The 23,870-nt window shown below is 37.5% G+C and overlaps 1 protein-coding gene across 6 annotated transcripts in view; it reads left to right on the plus strand.

Moving 5' to 3' along the window:
• cdm (importin-13-like protein cdm) overlaps positions 1 to 23,870 on the plus strand; it is a 79,719-nt gene that overhangs the window by 10,146 nt on the left and 45,703 nt on the right. For 5 of the 6 annotated variants that reach the window (XR_011702956.1, XR_011702957.1, XR_011702958.1 and 2 more), the window contains exons 6-14: positions 1,953 to 2,165; positions 5,996 to 6,187; positions 9,037 to 9,295; positions 11,301 to 11,482; positions 11,970 to 12,131; positions 14,695 to 14,889; positions 17,264 to 17,435; positions 20,639 to 20,839; positions 21,272 to 21,427. Coding sequence is in view for 2 of the 6 variants with exons in the window: in XM_071597374.1 (XP_071453475.1) it covers positions 1,953 to 2,165; positions 5,996 to 6,187; positions 9,037 to 9,295; positions 11,301 to 11,482; positions 11,970 to 12,131; positions 14,695 to 14,889; positions 17,264 to 17,435; positions 20,639 to 20,839; positions 21,272 to 21,427 (1,732 nt within the window). In the remaining 4 variants the exon portion in view is untranslated. Of the gene's footprint in view, positions 1 to 1,952; positions 2,166 to 5,995; positions 6,188 to 9,036; positions 9,296 to 11,300; positions 11,483 to 11,969; positions 12,132 to 14,694; positions 14,890 to 17,263; positions 17,436 to 20,638; positions 20,840 to 21,271; positions 21,428 to 23,870 lie in introns of those variants that run through there. The other variant, XM_071597375.1, reaches the window with a different exon arrangement.

The following is a 23,870-nucleotide window of genomic DNA, read 5'->3' on the forward strand; positions in this document are numbered from 1 at the left end:
CAGCTGAGGACATTCACAAACTGGTTGCTTCTGTCACTGAAAATTGAACTAATTGCACTGGTTTTGTTACCAGCAATTGCAATCTTCTCACATGTGGTCCAAATGAAAATGTAACAATAACTATAGTATATTAAGAGAAAAAAATTATTCAAAAATTTAAATTTCTATGAAAGTGTTTGATTAAATAAAACATTTATGTTAAGTCTCATTCTGCTCTAATCAGAGTTGTAGTAGTTTTTATGGGAGGCAACCGACAGTTAAGGTTATTTGGGCCATGAGGGATGGTTGGGGAAGGGATGGGTGGACAGAATCCTGGCATCATCTACATGAGCCTACTCTTGTTGAAAGGCACCAAGGGGTCTGCAGTTCAACATTCCATCCGATGGACGTCATATTCACTCAAAGTGCTCTCTACAAAGCACCTCAGGTAGGGATCAGGATACCACTGAAAAATATTTGTCCCCTGGATTTTGAACGCGGGCCCTCTCAGTGAGAAGCCAGTACGTTGGCCACCACATTATTGCATAATTTCTAATACATTGATATTTTTCAAGCAACTATGGCCATCTTTAGGTCATGCCTGGTATTTATGGGACTGCCCTCGCATATCAATCACCTATGCAATGAAGGAAAAATATCAGTGTTGTATGCTGATGACACTAATGTAATAATATCAACACAAACATATCCCAGCCTTGTGGAAACATGAAAGTCTGTAACACTTGCAATAAACAAGCGCTGTAAAGATAACCCTTTAGACTTAAATGTAAAGATAAGTAAAATAGAATACTTAACAGGCATTCAGAATGTGACAGATAATCTGCCGGTAAAAATGGATGACCAATCAATTGAGCATGTGACGTAATGTAAATAAAAATCTGGGTATTTGTCTGTGTGTAAATATTTCTCAGGATATACATGTAAAAGCCCTTCAACGTAAGCTCAGTTCAACTTGCTATTTATTTAGACACCTGTATGAGACTACAAGCAAAACGGTGCTACTCAATTTATACATTAGGGAAATGTATTAAAATATAACCTGTAGTATAATATTATGGGGAACAGCTACTATTTCTCTGACCATCTTTACAATGCAAAAGAAAGCTGATAGAATAATAACTGGGTAACCTCACAATGCTCCATCAAGGCCTATTTTCCATGAATTAAATTTTCTACCTCTCCCATGCATCTACATTATGTTTTTCATTTTGTATATAAAAAATAACATTGACAACTGTTCTCTTAACTCTGCCTATCACCATCATTACACCAGAGGAAGGAATGACATCCATAATGGGAACATAAGGACTAAAGAGTTGAAATTAGGACCCAATTAAATGGGCATCAGATTATATAATAAACTACCCAAAAGTATCAAGGATACAAAGGGAACTACTGCATGCAGACATAAATTAAAAAGATATATACAACATAATATGCTCTACTCAGTTGACAAATATCTCAACAATATTCCATACCAGTAAGTTCATACTCTTAGTTCAAAGCAATGGTCATAGTTTGGTTCATATTAATGATCAGTGATTTTTCTAAATTGATATTCCATGTGCATGTTACGGTCAATGTTTATGCGTTTGTGCCAAATATTATGTAACTGTGAGCACTATTGCTTTTGTATTTTAATTGAGGCTGTACCTTTACTCCTTTTTGACGTGCCTTATATCATTTACATACACCCACCTGGTATTTTCGTATTATGATCTCTGGGTAAATAAAAGGTAATAATAATAATCATGGAGTTGGGAAATGCATCGCACTGTTATGATGTTGCTGATGTCCAGTCCAAATTCTGTTATAAATTATGTTTATTGGAACCTACTCTCAAACTTGGTAGTCGCCTTATATTTTCCCTAAGGGTTAGGTGATAGAAGAGAATCCATAGTCTCAATCTCACCCCAAAATGAAAGCAATTTTCTGTCTATCTCTCTATCTAGGAAGCCGCATGCTCAGCGTTCACCCTGATTACTAGTATTGGAGAGAGTCATGTTCGTCTTTTGCTGGGGGAGACCCGAGAGGGAGTGGCTAATCCGTCCGAAGTTCTATTGCTTATCCTTGATCTACTCTTGGAGTGTACTGGAATGCAAGGGCAGTATCCAGTGGAGGAAACTTTGAGCTCCATTCCATTTGGATTCTGGTACATCTTACAGGTAAATGGCCATCCATAGTCTTGTTTTGATGTTGCATGAAAGACTAATGAAATAAATATGCAATATGGTGATGTTGGTCAACTCTTCCTTTTATTGTTTTGGAGGTTTTCATGAATTACATGTGGCAAATCGAATGTGCTGCATGCTTTCTATTTGATGAGGTTGTTTCCTATGAGTAACTACTGAAACTTACTTAGTTTTGATGCTGAAACTTACTTAGCTTCATCCAATGTAATAATGATTCATGCTGTAAATATACATATTATGTATGTATACATACATATTATTATTATTAGGTAATCTACCGGTTAAGGTAGGTTTTTGAATGGACACACTCCTAAATAAATATTTTGGACTCCTAGTAAAACATCTACATCAGGTCCCTCTTCATCTCCGAGTACCTTCTTCCTCCCTTCATCCCGTCTAACATCCCTAACCTGTTTCTTCCCTTTCCTCGTTTGCCCAACATTCTCCCCTCTATCAGTCTTCAACATCACACTGCCGGTCAGTACCCCCTTCATCCACTTTTCCTGCCTCCATAGGATTTCTCCCAACAAACCCCTCTCTTCGCCCACCATACCAAGTACTTCCTCATTTGTTTTCTTCTCTGTCCATTTCACCTCCATTCTTCTCCCCACCCACTTTTCAAAAGCCTCCAGTCTACGTCTATCCTCCTGCTTCAATGACCACGTTTCTGCGCCGTACATAGCTACGCTCCATATCAAAGGTTTTACGAGTCTTTTCTTAATATCCTTACTCAACGTCCCCGCCATCAACTCCCTCCTTATGAAAGCCTCCTTGCCTAACGCAATTCTTCTCCTTACGTCCCTACTACTTTGACCGTGTTGGTCCAAAACACTTCCGAGATATGTAGACTGTTCTACCTGCTCAAGTTTTCGCCCTCCTATTTCAATGCTTAGCTTAGCCTTTTTATTTCTATAAAATCGCTTTACCTTAGTTTTATTTATATTGATTCTCATCCAATACCTGTCGCACTGAATTTCCAATTCACTCAGCAAAGCTTGCAACTCCTTGGCTAACTGACAAACTAAAGCTTGGTCATCAGCAAACCTAACTGATTTTACGAATTCCCTGCCCACTTTCATTCCTACCTCCAGTTCTTCCCATGCCTCTTTAATCATTTCCTCTGCATACAGGCTGAACAGCAATGGTGATAATGGGCAACCCTGCCTTAAACCTCTTCCTAACACTGCCCAACCAGACTCCCTGTTCCCCACCCGCACCTGAGCAGTCTGACACATGTACAAGTTGCGGATTAGTCTCCTTTCCCTCCAATCTATTCCTATTTTCTGCAATATACTCATTAGTTTTTCCCAATTCACTCTGTCAAATGCTTTTTCGAAATCTACGAAACAGGCAAATACCTCCTGGTTGTGTTCTATATTCCTCTCGATTAATAATCTCATTACTGCAATGGCATCATGCGTACCTCTTCCCTTCCTAAACCCAAACTGATTATCCCCTGAGTAATCATTTGCCCTACTCTCTATCCTTTTATTTATGATCCTGAGAACAACTTTAGCTTCATGGGATATCAAACTTATTGTCCTGTAGTCCTCACATGATGTAGCCTTTACCTTTTTCAGGATAGGAACTAAAACTGATCTCACAAAGTCTTCCGGCCAGATTCCTTCCTCATAAATACTACGAATCAGCCCATATAGCCTCCTGCTCCCACATTTTCCTAAACATTTCAATAGTTCCGCGGGAATGTTTTCCACCCCCTCGGCCTTATTTAGGTTCATCTCCCTTTATGCCCTTTCTAACTCATCGTCGAGTATGCCAGGACCTAAGCTATCTTCCACTACGTCATGTTCCTTTTCTATGTCTAACTTTGTTGGTCTAAGTGCTTCACTATACAGTTCTTTTATATATTCCTTCCATCTCTCTTGGATCTTTCCTGTGTCAACTATTATCTTACCCGCCTTATCTCTAACGTTTAGCATAGATCTCCCTTTCTTACTTCCCGATAAAGATTTAACTTTGCTGTACAGCGCACCGATTTCACCCTTACTCTGCATACCTTCCATATCCTCGCACTGCGTCTTCCACCATGCTTCTTTTGCTTTATTTGTTGCCCGCCTCAATTTATTGTTTAACTCTTTGTACTTCATTTTGCCTAACTCTGTATTTACATTCTTCCATTTGCTCCGCTCATCCATCTTTGTAATCATGTCATCCGTGATCCATGGTTTCCTAGTCCTTTAAGCGTTAACGGTTCCAATAGTGTCTTTTGCGGCTTTAGACAACCCATTCTAGATACTTTTTCATTTTTCCTTGATAGTACTTAGCTCTTTACCATCCTCCAAGATTTCCTCTACAGCCTGTTTGTATTCCTTCCTTTTCAACCATTTAATGCTTCTAGATTCCATTTTCTAACCCGTTGCCCCTGCCTTATCTTTTTGAAACAGACGCTTCATTTGATAACAACTAAATTGTGGTCATAGTCCGCATCTGCTCCCGGGAAGCTGTGGGAATTTATCACACTGTTCCCAAACCTTTGTCTAACCAGGATATAATCTAGCTGATACCTTTCTGAGTCCCCTGGCATTTTCCATGTATACCTGCATCTTTTGTGGTGTCTAAACCAAGTGTTGGTGATGACTAATCCCGGTCTCCTGCAGAACTAAACTGCTTTCTCCCCGCGGTCATTCCTCGTGCCTAAACTGTAGTCCCCCACCTCATCATCATCTTTTCCTTCGCCTACCATCGCATTCCAATCCCCCATCACTATCAAATGTTTTGCTGCGGGAACATACGCGATACATACTTGTACATATATATATATATATGTACAAGATTTATATACAATATTTGATTAAAATGTATCGTTAAGACTTTTTACGTGATGTGTGTGTGAAGTGCTGAGGAGAGACTGTTGGTTAAGTGTGCGCATGATCACCAGTTTTATATGCCTTGATAAGATGACAGTGCACACCAACATCACTGAAAATTTTGGGGTTCGAAAGTTCTGCGATAAACTTGTCCTCCCTGAGGTCTTACAGACAGAAGACCAAGTCGAGTGTCTGCTTGTGTAGACCTTCTGCAACAATATCATGATGATTCACAAACCCCTTTGCAGTCCTGACTTGCCACGAGCAGACTATTTCCTTTTTCCGAAAGTGAAATCCCCCTTCCCTCAAAGGACACCACCATGGAACCCTAAGTGCCATCTGAGAAGCTTGTATGCACACCCATAGGGACCTTCTGGAATTCTCCTACCTTGGAGTCATGGAAAAGCCACTGGCAAAACAGTGTTGATGCTCAAAGGATGTGCTTTGAAGAATTTTGAGGCACCTTAGCAGTATCTAAAATGAACCATGTTTGACACATTCAGGTTAGCAAGGGACAGCTATTGTCTTACAGAACTTTAAATTTCCATTTATCAATGGCCATTGTTCTTCCTAGGACACATGCATGAATATGTGTACAGCATGATTCATTCATCAAGTTAATTGAGACTAAAACATGAAGACTAAGAAAGTTAAAATAGCATGAATATACATGGGAATTACTTACTTGAATTTTTCCATCACGTAAATTAAAATAGCTTTCCTCTATCAGGTTAATTTTGTATGTAAAATAAATGTATATCACTTTTAAAGTATTTTTTAAATCCTCCCTAATATATTTATTTTCACTGAACAGGAATTAAATAAATATGAATATTCTTACTTGCCAAGCATTGATTCTATCATCAATGAGAGTTGACAAAATACTCAAAACAATTAATTGCCATAATATTACTAGTATGTGGTTAACATTTAATTGCCTTTTTCATTTTAATTTTTAACTTTTTTCTTTACTAGGAGGAAGTTGTGTCCTTAGAAGCTGCCCAGCATGAAGCATATGTCCGTCTACTCTCTCCCGTGTATTCCAGACTTGCAGACATCCTCCTGCTCAAATCTGTGCTTCCTGATGGAAGAGAAGGTCTGGCACCATTCACTCAGGAAGAAGCCGAGTCCTTTCGATGCTATAGGACTGATATTGCTGATACAATGGTTAGTTTAATTTTTCGTAGTATTGGTCAGCAAATGCAAATTTACAAAATGCCTATGATTGGTGTGGATTGGAATGAGGCAGGGAAGGTAATCCTTTACTCGAAGGGTTCAAACGCAGTTCACCTGAAAATAGGGTTTGACCCTAAAGCTGCTGCCAATTTCACAAGATACATTCTAGGTAGAAGTATGCCATTGTGTTTTTCAAGGTTATTAAGTCAAAAAAGCTCTAAACTATCTAATTGAGTGAAATTGATATTTTATATGTGCTACAAAGTTTTTATTTTATTTAATGCAGTCTAATGAGTTGTTGTTTGATAAATTTGCTACAACTGTTCCATCTCTGAATGAGCAAGAGGTTGCAATTACCTCTCACTAGGTCTTAAACCAGGTTCTTGATTCTCAAACCCGCTTGCTGCCTGCCTCATTTCTCAAGAGAAATCTATGGTCTCTTCCTTTCTTGCCTATCCCTCCCCTCACCTCCCCATCGACCTCAAATGATTGCTGTGCAAACAATATCCTTTTTACTGGGATTTCGGTTCATAGTCATAGCCTCCCTTGGCCATAATGGGCCATGTTAGATATTTTTTACTCATTCAAACTGAAATTGAATGTATAATTAATAATTCATTTGCAGTTCAATTAATTATCTTCATCAGCAGATTCAGACTTGCATTCTAAACCTGATTTTACATTTCTGGGCATATTTCATTTGCTGATCTAATTAATAAATACAATGTCTGTCCCAAAAGTAGTAGGACTGAGTCGATTAAAAAATATTTATTGCCAGCATTGATACACTCACTCAAAAGTCTTCGAAGTAGCATCTTTGTGTGTCCACACACTGTTTCCAGCAGGTTTTCAATGGCTTGTATGCCTTCTGGAAGGTGATGCCCAGAATGCTACTAAACTTCCTCCTCATGGCCTGTCGTAGCACTTCCATTGAGGTGACATCCTATCAGCACGGATTTTAGGTGGGGGGGGGGGTGGAAGGAGGAAGAGGAAAAAGTCAGGTGGGGTATTGTCTAAATAATTTCGATCTTCACTCTCGTGGACGAGAAGCTCTTGGCAGATCTGTGTGTGTGTTTCCTTTTGTTCGTCCAAGAGCACTCGTGACACCAAAATTGGACACACACGTTTCTCATGCCCAGGCTTTCGGTCACAAGTCCATGCACATCACTTTTAAAGATGCCAATTCCATCAAAAAACATTCAAACACTTACTATGCAATCCCTGTCCAACAAAGCCCTTGCAATATTTTCACCAATTTTTGAGGTCAAAGGGCATCCTGAACGTTTGGCGTTTCTAAGATCTTCTATACTCTCCCGAAACAACTTGTGCCCCTCAGAAACACCCTGCAGATGTACAAATGGCATTATCACCACAAGCTGCCTTGAACCTTTCAGGAGTATCTTTCCCAGTTTTTCCCAGTTTCACGCAAAATTTGATAGTACAGCGCTGTTCCAATAACCAGTTCATGATGGAGCGTAATGAGGTCACTTTATAGAGGTTTTGCATATGAACAATCCTTACTCCGCAAAGGCTGAGAACCAAATGCTGCCGGCCTTCAGCCAGTCCTGAGACTCCCCTCACTCAAACCCAATCAGAGAAACCGCCGCCTGTCCGTCTGTCTATCCGGGAAAAAATGTCAAAATACAGACCTTGTACATAATAGGGTGTTGTACATTTATATAATTCTTTTATACATCTGAGTTTTCCATTTGACCACAAAAGTGTGATAAAAATCAGATCAGAACATTTAAAAGGGCCTTCCAATCCATTTTGGCTATTCAAGGGTGCTTTTTTGTGACAAGTCAATGTCTTTCAGAGTAATTCCATTTCGCACTTTGATACTGTCTGGTATCTTACAAGATGGCTCAATGTTTCAGCAAATTAATGTCGGCATCTTATAGGTTCATCTGGGTTGTGTGAGGGTGAAACCCAAGAGCTGAGCTCTTTGTGCTTGTATAGGTTGCATCATTGGGGCATGCTTATTAATGGATATCATTCTCGCACATCCTTGGTTATTAATTCTATGATTTATTCTCACCGACCAAGGAGCAAATTACTATTTCTTATTTGAGCTTAGATGCCTAGCATATGCACTAAGATGCCACCACCTGAAAACCAATCTAAAGCCCAAGTACTGAAGTGTAAATTTCAATTAATATTGAAGCATATCTTTGGAATGTATTGATAGGAAATAAAAAGCATACACAAATTATTCATTCATAAATAAGTGGAGAGTTGAATAATTTCATACCCATACAATCTCATATAAATTACGAACATGCATCTACAAAAGAAGAATATAGTTGCAAATGGTTTTATCCTGAAAGAGTGAAGGATGTGATTGGGGAGGCCGTGGGAGAGAAAGCCTTCGAGTATACAGGGTGCGGCGCTTAAATCCAGACGAGCACGCGTTTCCTTGAATGAGATTTCCTCATCAGGATAGGGAAACTTTCCCCAGACTTCTCCGATGTATTATACCTAGCCGTAATATCGCAAACAGTTGATCTGGGGTGCCTTTAGAATTGAACTATTTCAAAATATAACGCATGAACAGTTTCAATAATGGTGCCTCTTTGATTGTACTCCGCCCTTGTACGTAACATCTCGGCCATTTTGAGGTTATGACTATTTACTAGATGCTTATAGCTTTCAAGAACAGTAATCGCGACCTCCAGTGGATTTACAATATGGATGGAAATTCAAATTGAAATTAGTCCGAATTTAAGCGTTGCGCCCTGTATTATGCTGTCTTTATTGTTTCAAATTGATGATTTTTTAATTTTTTCAACTTCCTTAATTCTGTAAGATTGTGTAGTGTGAATACCGTATCTATTTTGCAGACATACTGCCATGGAATATTGCACGAATCTCTATCAAAGCAGCTTCTGTCGAGGCTGACAGAGCAACTGGGAGTTCATCATGGAAATCCCTTGGTGTGGCAGCCATTGGAAGCTTGTTTGCATGCTTTGCTGTCGATTGCAGAGTGCGCAAGGGGCGAACCCGTAGCTGACACCAATATTTCTCAGTTCTTGTCAGCTGTGGGATCACTGCCTCTTACTTCCAATTCACGACTCATTGCAACTGCTTTGGAAGTCATAGGTATGCACTGGATGCAAAAAATACTTTTATTTTTATGCAGATGCAATGACAACCACTATTTCAATGTGTATTTTTATTATCTTCAAATGTATTAAATTCATTTAGTCAATCATTGATTTCAAGCTAATATAAATTTTAAGCTGATCCTTGATTTTCTTAAGAGTCCATGCTAAACTACTAAAACTGTTCCCTTGGCCAAAGATGGTTGCCTTAGCTGCCACCCCTCAGACTTATAGCATTGGGGAAACTTCATTTTCTATAATTCAGGTAAAATTTCGGAATATACATAATTGCTCTCTAGTTACATATTCAAAGAAACTGCAGAATATGCAGCAGCAGTAACTTTTAAATGAGTCATCTGCTGATGCACATCACAATACAGCAAATTCAAAGTGTAAAAATCATTCGCCTTGACGAGGATGGACCAGTTAAGGCAAAGTATGTCTAACGTAAAAGATGCTGCAGTTGTAAACCACCTATGCGGTGCAGTTGTTCTTTACTTTGACCAAAGGAAATATTTCTGGTATTGTTTAGTTTACTATAAATTACTCTAGAGTGGTTAAGACTTGACGTAGGGTTATGCAATGAGAAAATTATCCATTGGTCCCATGAAATGACATTCTAACTAACGCGCTACTGCACCCTTTTCTGCCAACTCAATATAGCAGCAAATCACATTTAATCAGTTAAAAAAGTGTCTTCCTTCTCCAATAATTTACTCCCATTAGGCATACAATTGCACTTTGATGTTGATAAACTATCTTGGCACAACAAAGTGAGTTTCTGCATAATCTGCTGTACCCGACGATTGAGTCATCTTATGTACATTCTCAGGGATATATTGAGCAAAATTGGTCTTCAATCAACAGTCTCCCTTTTTGAATTGGGCAAACTGTGCAGAAATTTGGATTCCCTTCATGGCATTCATTTTCTAAGTTTTCTATTTGCTCAAGGTAAATGGATATTTTGAGCAAATGGAAGGAATACATTCAGGGGATAACTATCTGCATGAAATACTATTTTTTTAATTTGGAGGAACTCTAAAGAAGGATGGATAATGAGGTATGGAGCATCCTGATGAGGCTACCTGTGTTCGTGAATACTGTGTGCAGTTAAGGCTTGCAGAAAATCGATTCTTCAGTTAGAAGATGGCATAAATTTATGCATTTATTATCAAATTATCCTATCTACACAACCCAGAGTACAAAATGTGCATAATATTATGTTCACAACAGTCATTCTTTGAGTCATGAATTACTCTAATTATGTTTTATTAATTGTTAACTTGGATGTGATTTTGTTGCTATTGGTATGTTTAATGTGCTGTGGGAATTCGTTCAATTCTACTGAATAACTTTTAAAAGCTATTTCTTCTGGAATAATGAGGCTGAATGGCAAAAACAGTTACCATTCAAAGATATTACAGCAAATTTTGAATCCATCCTAATGGATTTTTCATTTGTACTTCTGTTAGTCCTTTCTAAAGCCTGTATGGGGTAAAGCCCTCCCTCTCTTGTGCCTTCTCCACCCCTTCTTCCACCTCTCATCCCTCCATTTTGATATGTCCCTTTCCCTTATCCCTATTACGTCCACTCTTCATTCCAACATATTCCTCGATCCCTTGCTCCACTTGTTCCAAGCCCCTTAGCCGGCTTTCCTGTACATTTTTACAAATAGGTCCCCTTGTATAACCTTTTTCATTTTAATTATTATCCCTCTGCTTATTAAATTTACCCACATGAGAGTTCTAACCTGGGTAGAGTACATTAAATGAAAGTGGTTTTGGTTTTCTGTAACCCATAATCAACAGGGTGGTGGTGGTTGTGCTTTATGTTCCTTTTAGACAGGGTTTTTTTGCGTCGTTAAGGTTTCTTTTATTTCAGGCATTACTATTGCTTCCATTCTCACCATTGGGTAATGTAATGGAGGTAATTTCATAATGCAAAAGACTTCCCAGGGAAGGCAGAACTAGTGTTCAATCAAGACTCACCTCTCTTGTCCCCAGGAGCGCATGCAGAGTGGCTGAATTACCACCCAGGTGCTGTGGGCGTAGTCCTTCCTCTTTTGGTGCAAGGGTTGTCAAATGCACAGACAGCTCCAAGTGCCACCATGGCACTGAAAGACCTCTCAAGGGACTGCACCACGGGGCTCCTCCCATATGCACACTTCATCCTCAATGCTTCCCAGGTATGATGTCTTTTGGTCTTGGTGCAGCGGAACTCTGCCAATGAGCCAGATAGCTCTCTGATGGCCTGCCATTTTTCCGTCAAGGATAAACCCTTCAAAGTTCAAATACTAATAATAATAATGACTTAAGTCATTCATTTGGATCTTTTTCATTTATTCTTATTCTATGTTTTGTCAAGGCTTTGAACTATGTTATAAAGGCTCATTATAGACATATTTTGATTTATTAATACTTAATAGCTCACAAAGCCCAATACTGTTGATTGGGACTACTCCTGGCTTTAATGGCACAGTATTCAAATTATGTGAGATTGAAATAATGACGTTTTACTGTACTTTTGGGTAGGTATGGGCTCTTGAGTTTTAGAATATAAGTGTTGTTATCTAAAGGATTATAGCCATGATCTGAGGAGATAGATTGTATTGTTTTTCTTTATGTTTAGTTTTGCTTAAACTTTTTTGTCTGTTTTTTCCTTGAATTTAATAGGAGGTCATAAGCAGTGGAATCCTAAGACCTGCGGAGACAGTAAGGCTCACATATGTGGTTGGTCGTGTCCTGTCAAGTCTTTCGGTTGCTGAAGCTGCACCTTATTTGGAGAATGTTCTTGTGCCATGTCTTGACCACATCCAAGTGCTCAACACTGAGCAGGTTGGTGCAATCTTTACTCTTGGCCTCAATGAAATTAATGCATCCTGTGAATTGGTTCTCAGGACCAATTTCAAGTATGATAATTTTGAAATCAAAAGGGGGACCTAAATTTTCCTACTCTTTTTGGCCTTGACATTAACCATTAGCTGTGAAAAAAGGATATGCATTTGAAAATAGGTAGTATCCATCCTAGTAATCACCATTTTAGAAAAAAATCTTGAATGATAGGGAACTTTGCAGCAAGTGGGCACCAAGTAACTTGGAAAGAGGGACAAAATCATCGTAAAAATCAATAAATTATGTCTATTTCTGGAATCAAATATGCAAGATTACTAGTGAATCTCATTTTGGTTTTAGACATGATAAATTGACTGTCTGTGCCCTGGATAGACTAATTTCATGTGTAATAGATGATTTTGAATGATACAAAAAAACTAAAATTATACTCTCTGATGTGAGTAATTTGATTGTGTTCATTTTCACGCTTTTGTTAGGAAATTAAAAAAATCTTGAATCACATTTTTCTAGAAAAACTCAAATTTATAACGTGAACTAAGCAGGGCTTCACTAGGCATTCCTCTAGGGCCTGTTCTGGGCCCTCTTATTTGAATTGTCATGATTAAGACTTTAATGTAAGCAAAACATCTAAATCCCTTTGTTATGCACATGATTCAACTCTCTTCCACTCTGGTAGGAGGCCCCATGGTCCATGAGCTATGCAGGCCATTGAGGAAGCCACCAATTGGTTCTTGGCCAATCAGCGTTTGTTAAATGAAAAAAAAATGCAATCATTGTTACTAAGCCCAAAGGATTCTGATCATGAAATGACCTCAGTAAAATTATTGAGCTTCCATTTCGACCCAATGCCCGTCTCAGCAATGTGTGTGGCAGGCTATCCAGAACTGTATATCTTATTAGGACCTTAAAATCTAGAATCCCTAAGGTGACATTTACTTTGCTTTCTTTCAAAGTATTCTCAGTTATGGTGTGCATCTATGGGTCAATAGATCAAGTATTGAAAAGGTGATTAAGTTGCCAGAAAGAGTTGAAAGGATTATGGCAACACACTGGAAACCACTACTTGTAAGTAAGAATATTGTCTGTGGTAAACTTACAATTTTTTATGTTCTGATGTACAAGCTCCTTGATCTTAAAATTAGGAGGATTATTCACTATTATCAGACCTGCAACAAACAGTCTATGATTGCCCTCCCTCCTTTGCTTTCTCCTATAAATAGCCATGATGTGGTGGGAAAATTTTTTCACAATAAATTAGATAGAAACATTCAGAACATGTTATTGCCAAAATTTGATTCATTTCTCCATTCATGGCGGCTTAAAAGCCCCCTTTATTCACGAAAGGGCTTTCTTCAAGTGAAAACTGTTGTGTTATAATTTCTCTGTGAATTGGTATATGTATGATTTTATCTGTGCATGAACTGTGCAGCAAGAGATCTATGAATGTCCAAGAGCCCTTTTTGACAGCAAAGTTTATTATTATTATCATCAATTGATGTCTTCACCCCATTATATTTTGCATCCAAAAACGAATTTTCCAAAATCCTTGCTAATCGAATCATAGCTAGAAAGATTCTTTAACAAAAATTAGTGTTCTTTAAGGACAAGTTTCTTTGCATACTAAATTATGATGCCAGAAAACTTGAGCTATAGTCATTGTATTAGAATATGTGCACTTTCAAACATGGAATAGGGTAGTACACAATTATAAACCTTTCCAAGAATATTTATTAGTGATGATTAACACTCGAAACAGATCACTTCAAAATATTGTGGGTTTAAACATCCTGTGAACTTCATCTATGACACATAGGATGCAGTCACTGTATTGGTGATTCAAAAATTAATAATATTTTTTAAATGGATGTCATAAAAGTCATATTTTTAGATTTCATAGCCATGGAAAGATACATTTTTCAATGAATGAGCTAAAGAAGAGAACTGAAGATTCACTGCACACTGCTTCCCCAAGTTATTTCATCCAACTCGTACCCCTCCTCCAAACCTACTTGCCCATGCCTTGGCTACTGAGATGCGAGCTGACAAATTGTGTTTGAACTCCACCCTTGTCCTACGCTTTGTATTGTATCAAAATATATGTCGGTGCATCCAGATGCTTTCCAGTCTGTATCTGATGATACTGTGTGTCAGTGAGACACAGCATAATGATACAAAATCTGTTCAGCAGCAGTAAGTATTCCCTCCTATGTTTTTAATAAAAAAAGCAAGTTCTGCTAGCCAAAAATTAAGTTAAAATTGTTAATAAAATCTTTTGAGTATGTATCAGTTGTATAGGAATGGTGACAAAAAGAGGTACTGAAAAAAAGGTAACTACAAAATGAGCATAATTAATGTATAAAATTCTATCAATTTCCTGCAAGTACCATTCAATTGGATTTTTTTTACAGAGTTTTGAATCCCATTGTGTTATTTCTCAGTATGTGCATGTCTTTTCGCATTATCATGATGTGTGTACACTGTCTGTATGACATGATCTATTTTTTTATGTCAGTGTTTTTTCCCTCCCTTAATGTGCTGCTGCTAGCCTTCAGTTTCCTCCAAGGCGTCCATTCTGCTGCGCCTCAAAATGATTGCTGCTCTTATTTCTGCAATGTACATTCAGTCGGAGTGCTCGGCAGGTTTCCATTGGGCACCAGTCCTCCTTCCCCTCCTCCAGCGTGTGTTCCCTCTCTTGGAAGAGGTCACCTCCAAGTGGTATTCTGATGAGGCCGTCATGCAGGTGAGAGTTCCTTCTTTGCTCTGTGCAATAGTGCACAGGAATGTTAAATGAACTCTAGATTAATGATAATATGTTATCGTTCAAATTGTCGAATGACATAGAACTTGATAGTTATGGACCCATTACATTGACATGAAAAAAGGGAGTAAATTAAAGAGTAGAAGTGTTTACAAAAAGGCAAAGAGAGAAAGAATGAAAAATGAGATATGGTAATATCAAGAGGTTAATATTTACAGTTTCTCATCAAAAAGCTCATTCATACTGTGATGAATCTTCCTTTTTAACAGTTTACACGGTTTTACTTTAAATGTATTCAAGTGAAAGATTCAGTTTAATTGAGTTTGGAAGGTTATTGTTAATTTTGGAAGCAATATGATGAAGGTCCCACATTAAACATGTTAGGTTTTGACCATTTAGTTGGATATTCTTTCTGCTAATTGTCATGTAACTATGGAAAATAGTATTAATGGTATACAGAGAAGGAATTTTTATTTCACAAAAACTAAGTCACGTAGGACTCCCGATGATCAGTGCTAATGGATGCATTATGAAGCATGGATATTCAAAAAACACATGTTTAAAAATCATCGCTAGATTTCTTCAAAGGCAAAATATTTTTTCCCTGTGGAAAAGCACTCAGTTTTAGGTTAATGAATTTTTACTCATACATCACTTGGAGTTAATCTTACAGTGAAAAGTTTTATATTTCAAATAATATTCTACAAAAAAATATATTTTTGCTCCTATTTCACCATTTTGAAAAGGTCATTGTGAATCATGCTTCCTCCAAGAGAAAATCCATTCCCAGCATGCAAGTTGTGCAATGTTTCCCATAATTGGTAGAATCTTTATGAATGAGATTCCACTCATTTTTTTGTCTGTTGTCTTTCCAAGATAAATCCTTGCTGTGGAATTTGCTCAATATTTAATTCTCCTTCTCATGACATACTTTGTGTAGTACATGTTGGCATGGGAGTGCACCGTAATTATATGAAGCTCACCTAACATGGTAATGGTGGAGACACTCGAGGGGGAAGAGATCAGCCTAAGCATCAACACAGAGGCCACATCTCAATCCAAGGCTATTCAGTTTACATCGACTCCCTATCAGTCAGTATCAGTATGTCAGTAGGCAGCTGCTTTTTAGGTGAGTCCTGACCTGAAGCATGAAGAAAAATGTCTGCTACTCCCATCTGCCCTTGATACCAGGAGGTTCTCAAAAATAATGGAATTAGTGCTGCAGTTGGTGAGCTTACTTTAGAACGTATTTCTTCCATTAGGGGAGCATAGCACAATTCGTTCCAATCTCTAGGAAGGCATTGTTGTCATCAGGGAGTCACCACATTTTCTTTTTGTAAAAGCAGTTTCGCTTGCTCCTCTATTTTCACTGTGGTGGATGTAAATGAAGAGTGGGCAGCTGTGAAATTTTGTCTCCTGCTTGGGGGAAAAATGCCGCAGAATCTGTGGTGATGTTAAAAACAGCTTGCAAGGATTGTGCTATGGGAAAAACTCAGGTGCACCAATGGTTTCCTCATGTCAAAGGTGAAAAGTCACTTAATGACAAACTTCGTTCGGGATGTCCGTCAACTTCTAGAATTGGCAAAAATGTTGAAAAAGTTCATGCAATTGTGCTTGAAGATCAACGATGGAACATTGAAGAGATTAGTAAGTTATCTGGCATAACGTGGAGCTTGGTTCAGTGAATTTTGTTGGAAGATTTGAAGATGGAAAGGATTGCTTCAAAATTCGTGCCTTGGGTCATGACTGAATAGCGAAAAGAGATTCGAATTGAAACTTGCTGTGCAATGAGAGACCATCTCTGAACCGAGCCAGATTTTTTTGCAAGGTTTATTCTTTCTCTCTGCGATTTCTCCGTGTTCCCTCCTATGAAAATGGACATGAAAGGACAGCATTTTGATGACGTGGGAGTGGTAAATAAAAAACAAGGCAGGAGCTGTTGGGCACATCACAACAGACGAGTGTGAGAAATATTTCCTGGAATGGAATCGCAGATTAGACAAATGCATTAAAAATAATGGAGAATACTTAGGAGGTGATAAGGTTGTTTTGTAAAAAAATTAAATACATAGCTTTAAAAAATAATTTTGGGTTCCTCCTTGTACAGGTATATCATTGGTTCAGTAATGGGTGTACCTTAAAATGAGTTTTTTTAATGGCTTTTCAAGATTTCTTGATGACAGATTCTGGCTCTACATCAAGCTCACCAAGTCTCTGAATTGAAGGACTAAATTCTTTTAAGATCATTAGGGGTTCTCTACGTATAAATTGAAATGTATCCTTGGTGAATGAGTCAGAGAATGTCAGCAGTTGGGCTGAATGTCGATCCTAATTCCTGTGCTTCTTGTTGCCGCAGGCTGTTTGCCTCATTCCCAAGCATGCAGCCACCACTCTCTTGGATGATATTGTTCCTGTTTTGCCCTCAATCTTGCGTCTCTTGATCACTTCGTACCTCCTTCACCAGCACCCAGCCATGCTTGATCTTGCCCGCCATCTCATTATTATGTTTGGTTCCAATAAGATTTCAGGTATGTATCACGAAATTTTCTGACATTATTATGGTCAATTGTCGAGGGAACTTTAGACTCCTTTTCGCACTCTACTTTCCTGCCTCCATTCCCGTGAAGTTTGTTTGAAAACTGTAATACCTTTGTGTGGTCTAAAAAAAGAATTTCATTTAAATGAAAATGTTTTATGCTGCATAATAAGCCTTTAACACCAAATTCTCTGGGCTAGGAGAAAGCAATGATAATAATGTGGATTGTTCACCATATACTTGTATTATTTTACCTGTATTGCCGTAGACCTGTATTCTTTTAACTGAAGTAGGCCTCTAATTGTAATTTATTTCTCTTATTAAAGTTTTGAACAAACTAATTCAAGTGCTGCTATTGTCAGATGTTTTCGCTTAATTAAAAGTATTGGAATTCAGATTTATGGACCTTAGTTCATAAACTACATGCATTATGTGAACCATCCATATTTTAAAAATTGTCACTTTGATGTTAATGCAGTTTCAAGTTTATAAAACTTTACCAACTGTAAAATGACATCATCATCATCATCATCATAGCTGCTGAAAATTACGAAGAAATTGTATTATCAGGCTATGCAGTTGAATGCTTTCGATCGAACTTAGTTGTTTACAGATTGATATTTAACTGAGTTGTGGGATTGAAAAAGTCCCCAAGGCCCATGGGTGGGACCAAGTCCCCTGGGTATGAACATTTTGACACAGTGTTGTGGATTTTTATGGAATGAGTTAAGCACATTTAATCACTTTAAAAGAAAGAGAAACGCAAAATTTATGATAGAAGTCTTTAGAACATTATTATTTATAATAATTTGCTGAAAGTTAATTCAACTTATATAACGAGGTACAAAAAAAAGGGAATTAAGTGTGCAAATAAAAATTATTCAATTGTTATTCACATTTGTAGCCATTATAAGAGAGCCGCCATGGAGTGACACTGGCATTTTTTGGGAAAATTTGTAAATATTGCCCAGAGCGACTTTTTCACTTAAAGGATTAATATTAGCAAAAACTACGAGGATGGTCCCATAAGTACCTGGCCTGACCTAGAGATGGTGGTAGTTGTTTGAAAAATATCAATGTATTAGAGCATATTTTTCAAAGCATATTTTTCTAGTTTGAAGACGCTACGTTGTTTAGTATTTGTTTGGCTGCCATCAATAGTAAATGTTTTCAGTGAATTTGTGAAAATGGGGAAAATCGGGCATCGTTATGTACTACAATACTTTTATTTGAGAGGCCTCAGCCCAACTAATATAACAGCTGAACTGGATTCTACTCTGGGTGAGCCTGCTCCTTCATCTAAGACGATAAAATATTGGCTAGCAGAGTTTAAACAAGGCTGTATGAGCAGTCAATACGAGCATCACATTGATCAACCAAATGAGGTGACGACTCCAGAAACGGTGAAGAATATCCACAAAGAGACACTGGATGATCGTCGAATAAAAGTGTCTGAGCTAGCAGACAGTAGGAATTTCAAAAAGTGTGGTACATTGCATATTAACTGAAAATTTGGACGTGAGAAAGCTGTGTGCAAGATGGGTGCCGCATTTGCTCACGCTTGAGCAAAACCAGTATCGTTGAGATGTTTCAATTGAGTGTTTAGCAAAGTTATCAGCAACAAAGCTGAATTCTTGCACCATCTCATAACCATGAATGAAACATGGGTCCATTACTTCACACCCGAGACAAAGAGCGATCAAAACAATGGATTTAAAAGGGAGAACTGCCTCCAAAGAAGGCGAAGACCGTTTCATCTGCAGGCAAGGTTATGGCATCGGTTTTTTGGGATGCATGTGGAACAATTTTCATTGACCATCTTGAAAAAGGGAAAACTATCAATGGCAAGTATTATGTAAACTTATTGGAACATTCGAGCGAAGAAATCAAGCAAAAGCGGCCACATTTGGCAATGAAGAAAGTGTTGTTTCATCAAGACAATGCACCAGCTCACAAATCCATTATTGCAATGGCCAAAATTCATGAATTGAAGTTTTAATTGCTAACTTAATGCACCCTATTTGCCAGATTTAGCTCTCTCAGATTATTTTCCGTTCTCAAACTTGAAAAAATGGCTTGGTGGTCTAAGATTTTCCAACCGTGAAGAAGTGATGTTGGCAGTTAATGGCTATTTTGAGGAGCAAGACAGTTTTTTCTATATAAAGGATATTGAACTTATTGAAAATCACTGGGAAAAGTTTATAGAACTGAAAGAAGAATATGTTTAAAAAAAATGCATTTTTTTCCAAAATATTTGTTTTCTTTGTTGGATCGGGGACATCTGGGACCACCCTAGTAATTAATTTTGAACAAACAGAATTATTTTAATGAAAAACTAGCCTCATGAATATTTTAAAAAATATTTGTGAGCATAGGGGAAGAGATATCAATGCGAAGTGAGAATTTTATGTGAATCCCATCCTTAGAAACATTAATTTTATGTTATTATTAAATTGATTTTTATGGAGAACTGTTATAGTCGTAAGAAATTTAAGTAAATTCAAAATATTGTTAATATGGGGTAATGAAATGAATTATTGACTCTGTAATTCATTTCATTTCAACATGTTATGTAAATTCCATATAATTACACCAGAGACTACAAATTTTAATAAATTCAGGGTATTTAAATTCAAGGTTTCATTTTGTTTATAAAATAGCCTAGTAACTTATGATTTTCTGATAGCGTAAGATTTTCTCACTTGGAACATGTTACTCCCCCCTATATTTTTGCTAAATTCCTTTATTTTATTTATAAAATTGTTCATATGCTACGTAGTGTTTACGTAGTTTATGTAGGGTTTTATGTGTTGTGTAAGTTATTTTTAAACTTTTTGGGGAAATCCAAACAGGAGTATGTACATTCTTTGTTAATGAAATAATGCCAAGACGTTATGTAATAATCCTCCAACGAACCACAAGGCTTTTGATATCTTGTTTTCATTTTTGCTATCAAAAGATTTGTTGGTTGATGTCTTATGTGGGGTCATTAATTGATCCTCTTCTTGGGAAGTGATTTTTGGAAGGATATTGTGCGGGTATTAATTCTGAATGATTGAGGGCATTCTTTGTGATTGAATGAAGAGCGGCTTTCCTTCCCTAATACTTTTTTCTCCCTCGACTGATGCTTGCACGTACTTCTCCCACTTACCACTGATTTTGATTCACTTGTAATACTTTCTTGACTTGGTGCAGGCACTCCAGCCGTGGGCAACCTCCTTGAAGACATTTGCCGAGCCACCCTCTGCATCCCAGGCAACCCAAATCCAATATCCTCGGACCGCGTGGACATCCTGGAAGCTTTCTTTGGCCTTCTGTCGCAGGTGGCAAGGCGGAATCCAAATTCATTGGCCTCCCTGGGGAGCCCAGTTGATGTGTCCACACTCTTCTGTGCAAGTATGCATTTGTACCAGAGTAATTTGAATAAATGATTCGTAGTTGCCTTTCACTCATTTTCCCAAGCCTTCAAGCAAGGGACCAAACCAGAAAAGGGTTATTTCTTGAAAAATGGGCCAATTTTTCATTGTAATGTTACATTTTCTATTTTTCCCAAATTTTTTATCTTTTCTGCTTGTATGAAAAATTTCAAGGAAATTGCAGCATGTAAAAAAGTCTCTTGCATTTTGCATAATAGGGAGATATTTCTCCTGTGTGAATGGCAAACCACCTCAATTATGCCTGGGAGTTTGCATGGAAGAAAGGTTTTGAATTAGGGATAACAATTGAGCCCTGTTGTGCTTGAGCAATATCATTTTAAACTTAATTCTTGGTGATACATTTTGCTGACACTGTTATGCTGTGATACTGAAGTACTAATTGTATTGTCAGGTACAGAAGCTCTTGGTTTACCAGAAGCTCCAGTGATCAAGTCCTCATCTTCATTTCTTTCCAACTTTGTGATGTATGGCAGTGAAGTGAAGGAAATGCGCACGGCAATAGACAACCATGGGGAAGCTCTTGTCCAGCGCCTTCTCCTCTGCATAGGTTGGTAGAAGATGCAAATATGTTGCATCATTTGATAGTTTGGCTTTGTTTGATGGTTGGTGACTTATGTTTTACACATGAGCAATCAAAATATTATGTTTATGTGCCATATTAAGAGATAAATTGGAAATCTTCATACCCTTTCACTTCAGCTAGGATTCCTAACTAATGAGTCGTGGTCCATGTTTTTTTGTAGCCACCAAGCTGTTCTTTTGTAGGTTCCAAAGAATTTGTAGCAATGTGGGATATCCCAGCTTTACATTATTAATTATTTCTAGAACTGTCTGCATAAGTCAAAAATTACGTATGTAATACTATTAGAGGCAAAGAAAGGCTGTACAAAAAGGTCACTACAAAATCCATGTGTTACCCTCAAGAACTCATATGCATTTCCTTCATTTATAAATGTAAACAAACATTTAAAAAAGCATGAAAATATCAATTTATTAATCAATTTTCAAGATACATAGCCTGTGAATAGTACTGGAAAGTTTTTTTCTTCAGCATAGCACTTCTAACTTTACAGAAAATTTCTTGTTTTGTCCCAATTCTGCAAATCAGAGTAGGCCGTTAAGTTTTGACCCACATTCAGTCACAAACTTACTTGCATATCCACATTTCACACATTCATGTGCATTCACATTTATTCTCTGTGGTATGTTGATGCCATCCCAGTAATTTCACTCTTGGTGTCAGCCACTAAAAAGTGGTAAGTTGCAATTAACTTTCAAAAAAAGTGAGGAAGTTGTTCATGGATTTTTGCTCAAAGGGCTTGTTCTTTTAGTATCTCTTTTTAACAGGTCACATTTAGTGACTTGAAGTGTCCTGCTGACCTCAGTCTGCATCCATCCATCTTCTCTGGTGTTTTTAATTCTGCTGCAATATGCTCAAAGGCATCAGACAAACTGATTGGTCATGAAGCCCCTTAGTTCACATTTTTCACTCGTGCCATGATCTGTCTGCTATGCTGCCCTCCCAATCCAACTCAGTCAAACTCGCATTTGTCATTTATTCTTTTCTGTGATATTTGAGCATTTAAACCAACGTACTATGTGCACCCAAGTAAGATGTGCACACCGTTTAAACTTTGAAGTGGAGGAAAATATCTGAAATATTCAAAAAACTAGCAGAAATGGAAGCTCTTTATGGAAGTAAAAGCATTTATTTTCTGGGTTAGCAAACCCAATAACTCCTATGTATCTCTTTATCAATATCAAAAACTACAAAGCTTTAGGGAAATAACTGTCACAGCCGAGCATTTTCAGTACAGCACCATTCGATTATATGGACAACCGATTAGTTATACGACATGTAGTAGATAGACATGATTTGTATAAAAAGTGTTGGGAAAATAGATTTTTTTCAGTAGATATTGCTACAATGCCTCAAAACGATTCAAAGTCCATCCATTGAGTGTTGATGCATTTTTGTACTTGCAGCTTTTCCATGACTTGTAGGCTCCATGGTAGCTGGATTTCAGAAGGTCCTTAAGGGTACAAGTGCGAAGATCCTAAGGGTCAAGATCTTTGGGATGAGTTTAAGCACAGATCTTTTGCATTGCCAAATTTACAGTGATAATGGTGCATGTGCACTGTCAATGTCTTATCAATGCCAATATGATCTGCAATCTTGTGGACACTTAAACCGATGGTCTGAATTCAGTACTTCACGCACACGTCAGGAAATAATTGTTAGTGAACATTTTTATGAAAACTGTGTATCCCATTCAGTCCATACAAAGGGAAAAACCAGTAGAAAATAAGTTGCTTCGCCAGGATTATGTACTGCTCGTGTTTTTAAGTCAAAATTAAAATTACTATTGCAACCAAATTCAAATTCAGTGTTTGTTTCTGAAAGTCCTTGTCAACCAACAGTTGAAGTCAATAAAATAGGTGTATAATTTCTTTGGCTTCCACCGTTGGGCCGTTAGAATTTTCAGAAATAAGCACTGCTTTTGAGTTTAACCAAATTAAAGTATGTGATCGAAAAGACAGGATAAATCAGAGGTTATTTGAAGATTTTGATTTACTCTCTGGCACATTTCATTTTTCAGTCAAACATTAAATAATAGTCTCTCATAAATCATAATTGTTTTTACCATTGATAGATTTTTACCATAAAAGTTTTTTTACCATTGATATCCTTGCCAATAGCATCTGCACTGAAATGAGGATGTAAGAATGCTCTATTTCTCTGTGATTATTGTGAAAACCTTAAATGTTCTCGAACATTCAGCTTGGTGATGGACTGGGGCTGGACTCGTATTGTAATGGTTGAGTGTACTTTTTTCTGAATTGTCGATATTTACAGCATTATGTAGTGTGCCTTGTAAGAAAGTTACTTTTGTGGTTTTAATCAAAGTGTTATCTTATTTGACAGCACATGCCATGTATGAGTATGAAACAGGCCATGAGTATAAAAGGTTAAAACTAAACAAAAATAA

The sequence above is a fragment of the Hetaerina americana genome, unplaced genomic scaffold (genome assembly GCF_022747635.1).
Source record: "Hetaerina americana unplaced genomic scaffold, ioHetAmer1.1.p SCAF_87, whole genome shotgun sequence".
Taxonomy (NCBI): domain Eukaryota; kingdom Metazoa; phylum Arthropoda; class Insecta; order Odonata; family Calopterygidae; genus Hetaerina; species Hetaerina americana.